Genomic DNA, 3,921 nt, shown 5'->3' with positions numbered 1-3,921 from the left:
TGTTCATGCTAACACTGCTTTCGTCTTGTACAAATGAATTCGTTATTAATAACTTCACGGTTCTCTGTAAAAGTCACTTCAGATAAGAAGCATTACTTCGATATTGTTCAGATATGCTGTAATCATTAATTACATGCGTAATATTTATGTGTGCAGCATTATCTAAAATGTGTCTTATCAATGTGTACCTCCTTAAAATCAGGCCGTGGCCTTTCTTGAATAATAGAGAGAGAAGAAGAAGAAGACAGACAGACAGACAGACAGACAGACAGACAAACAGGGACAAAGAGACAGCCCACTCAAGCGAGCATTATGTACGAGGGTCATTCAATAAATAAGGTGAATTTTTCGGTATAAGGACTTCTAATACAGATAGAAGCTAACTTTTTTGTTCTTTTTTTTTTTTTTTTTTTTTTTTTTTTTTTTTTTACTTCTTTTTCACATGGATTTAATTTGTTTTGCAGATTAAAAAAAACTTTGAGAGTTTTGGCGATTAACAAAGATGGCCGACCAAGAAGCATGCTCCAGGATTGAACAGCGGTCAGTTATCAAGTTTTTGGTTGCTGAAGGGTGCAAACCAGTTGAAATTCATAGGAGAATGTCAACTGTGTATGATGCCACATGTTTCAGCCGAAAAAATGTCTACAAGTGGGCTAAATTGTTTAAAGAAGGACGGAGCAGTGTTGAGGATGAAGACAGGCCTGGAAGGCCTGGAGCGACTGGCTGAGACATCAGTCCAAAGATTTTTACGCTGAGGGAATACGGAAGCTTGTGCACAGATGGGAAAAGTGTGTGACAGTGCTGGGAGACTACGTTGAAAAAAAAGAAAAAAAGTAAGCTTCTATCTGTATTAGAAGTCCTTATAGCGAAAAATTCACCTTATTTATTGAATGACCCTCGTATAACTGCCTGTCAGACTGTTGCATCACTAAGCTGAACTATAAATGTGTACAGTGAAATACTGACCTGTCAGAATGCTGTACCACTAAGCTGAACTATAAATGTGTACAGTGAAATACTGACCTGTCAGAATGCTGTACCACTAAGCTGAACTATAACTGTGTACAGTGAAATACTGACCTGTCAGAATGCTGTACCACTAAGCTGAACTATAACTGTGTACAGTGAAATACTGACCTGTCAGAATGCTGTACCACTAAGCTGAACTATAACTGTGTACAGTGAAATACTGACCTGTCAGAATGCTGTACCACTAAGCTGAACTATAAATGTGTACATTGAAATACTGACCTGTTAGACTGTTGTACCATTAAGCTGAACTATAAATGTGTACTATAAATGTATACAGTGAAATACTGACCTGTCAAACTGCTGTATCACTAAGCTGAACTATAAATGTGTACAGTGAAATACTGACCTGTCAAACTGCTGTATCACTAAGCTGAACTATAAATGTGTACAGTGAAATACTGACCTGTCAGAATGCTGTACCACTAAGCTGAACTATAAATGTGTACAGTGAAATACTGACCTGTCAGAATGCTGTACCACTAAGCTGAACTATAAATGTGTACAGTGAAATACTGACCCGTCAGAATGCTGTACCACTAAGCTGAACTATAAATGTGTACAGTGAAATACTGACCCGTCAGAATGCTGTACCATTAAGCTGAACTATAAATGTGTACAGTGAAATACTGACCTGTTAGACTGTTGCACCACTAAGCTGAACTATAAATGTGTACAGTGAAATACTGACCTGTTAGACTGTTGCACCACTAAGCTGAACTATAAATGTATACAGTGAAATACTGACCTGTTAGACTGTTGCACCACTAAGCTGAACTATAAATGTATACAGTGAAATACTGACCTGTTAGACTGTTGCACCACTAAGCTGAACTATAAAATGTGTACAGTGAAATACTGACATGTCAGACTGTTGCATCACTAAGCTGAACTATAAATGTGTACAGTGAAATACTGACCTGTCAGAATGCTGTACCACTAAGCTGAACTATAAATGTGTACAGTGAAATACTGACCTGTCAGAATGCTGTACCACTAAGCTGAACTATAAATGTGTACAGTGAAATACTGACCTGTCAGAATGCTGTACCACTAAGCTGAACTATAAATGTGTACAGTGAAATACTGACCTGTCAGAATGTTGTACCACTAAGCTGAACTATAAATGTGTACAGTGAAATACTGACCTGTCAGAATGCTGTACCACTAAGCTGAACTATAAATGTGTACAGTGAAATACTGACCTGTCAGAATGCTGTACCACTAAGCTGAACTATAAATGTGTACATTGAAATACTGACCTGTTAGACTGTTGCACCATTAAGCTGAACTATAAATGTGTACTATAAATGTGTACAGTGAAATACTGACCTGTTAGACTGTTGCATCACTAGGCTGAACTATAACTGTGTACAGTGAAATACTGGCCTGTCAGAATGCTGTACCACTAAGCTGAACTATAACTGTGTACAGTGAAATACTGACCTGTCAGAATGCTGTACCACTAAGCTGAACTATAACTGTGTACAGTGAAATACTGACCTGTCAGAATGCTGTACCACTAAGCTGAACTATAAATGTGTACAGTGAAATACTGACCTGTCAGAATGCTGTACCACTAAGCTGAACTATAACTGTGTACAGTGAAATACTGACCCGTCAGAATGCTGTACCACTAAGCTGAACTATAAATGTGTACAGTGAAATACTGACCTGTCAGAATGCTGTACCACTAAGCTGAACTATAAATGTGTACAGTGAAATACTGACCTGTCAGAATGCTGTACCACTAAGCTGAACTATAAATGTGTACAGTGAAATACTGACCCGTCAGAATGCTGTACCACTAAGCTGAACTATAAATGTGTACAGTGAAATACTGACCCGTCAGAATGCTGTACCATTAAGCTGAACTATAAATGTGTACAGTGAAATACTGACCTGTTAGACTGTTGCACCACTAAGCTGAACTATAAATGTGTACAGTGAAATACTGACCTGTTAGACTGTTGCACCACTAAGCTGAACTATAAATGTATACAGTGAAATACTGACCTGTTAGACTGTTGCACCACTAAGCTGAACTATAAATGTATACAGTGAAATACTGACCTGTCAGACTGTTGCACCATTAAGCTGAACTATAAATGTGTACAGTGAAATACTGACCCGTCAGAATGCTGTACCACTAAGCTGAACTATAAATGTGTACAGTGAAATACTGACCTGTTAGACTGTTGCACCACTAAGCTGAACTATAAATGTGTACAGTGAAATACTGACCTGTCAGAATGCTGTACCACTAAGCTGAACTATAAATGTGTACAGTGAAATACTGACCTGTCAGAATGCTGTACCACTAAGCTGAACTATAAATGTATACAGTGAAATACTCACCTGAACATTACGTTTCCTGCCTCCGGCAGTGGGTTTGGATTTCGCGCCCCGTCCAGACATTCTGCGCCAGACTAAAACTGAAAACGAATAAAAAATCATCTCTCTATAAATATCACCCCCCCCCCACACACACACACACACACCCCCAACCACACACACACACACACACACACACACACACAGGGTGGGGGTTGGGGGGGTATAAATGGACATAACTCCAGACTGACTCCCCACCATTGTGCTAGATTTTTTTTTTTTTTTTTTTTTTTTTTTTTTTTTGAAGAGGGTGTACCATCGACACCAAGCTAAAACTGCTACCCGTCCTCCTGGGTAAGTTTATTCCAACGGGTTGTGGGGGTGAATTCAGGCAAAAAGCCAAAATATCACTCCCCTCTACCTGGAAAAATGTCCTCAGCACAAGAAGTGGGGAGGGGGGGGGGTGCAGGGGTGGTGTGTGTGTGTGTGTGTGTGGGGGGGGGGGGGGGGGGGGGGGGGGGGGGGGGCGATTCATGCACAGGTCCAAAATCTCGCTCT

At 39.8% G+C, this 3,921-nt stretch overlaps 1 protein-coding gene across 1 annotated transcript in view; it reads right to left on the bottom strand.

The window, feature by feature from the left end:
- Positions 1 to 3,461, bottom strand: part of LOC143278069 (uncharacterized) — a 27,433-nt gene extending 23,972 nt beyond the window's left edge. Inside the window, exon 1 of the mRNA XM_076583096.1 lies at positions 3,388 to 3,461. Coding sequence (XP_076439211.1) covers positions 3,388 to 3,447 — 60 coding nt within the window. The 5' untranslated portion in view covers positions 3,448 to 3,461. The remainder of the gene's footprint in view (positions 1 to 3,387) is intronic.
- Between the last annotated feature and the right edge of the window lie 460 nt (positions 3,462 to 3,921).

Source organism: Babylonia areolata, chromosome 35 (assembly GCF_041734735.1).
Source record: "Babylonia areolata isolate BAREFJ2019XMU chromosome 35, ASM4173473v1, whole genome shotgun sequence".
NCBI classification, from domain to species: domain Eukaryota; kingdom Metazoa; phylum Mollusca; class Gastropoda; order Neogastropoda; family Buccinidae; genus Babylonia; species Babylonia areolata.
Note: the sequence above shows the minus strand (reverse complement) of the source record. Positions and strands in the feature narration are given on the sequence as shown.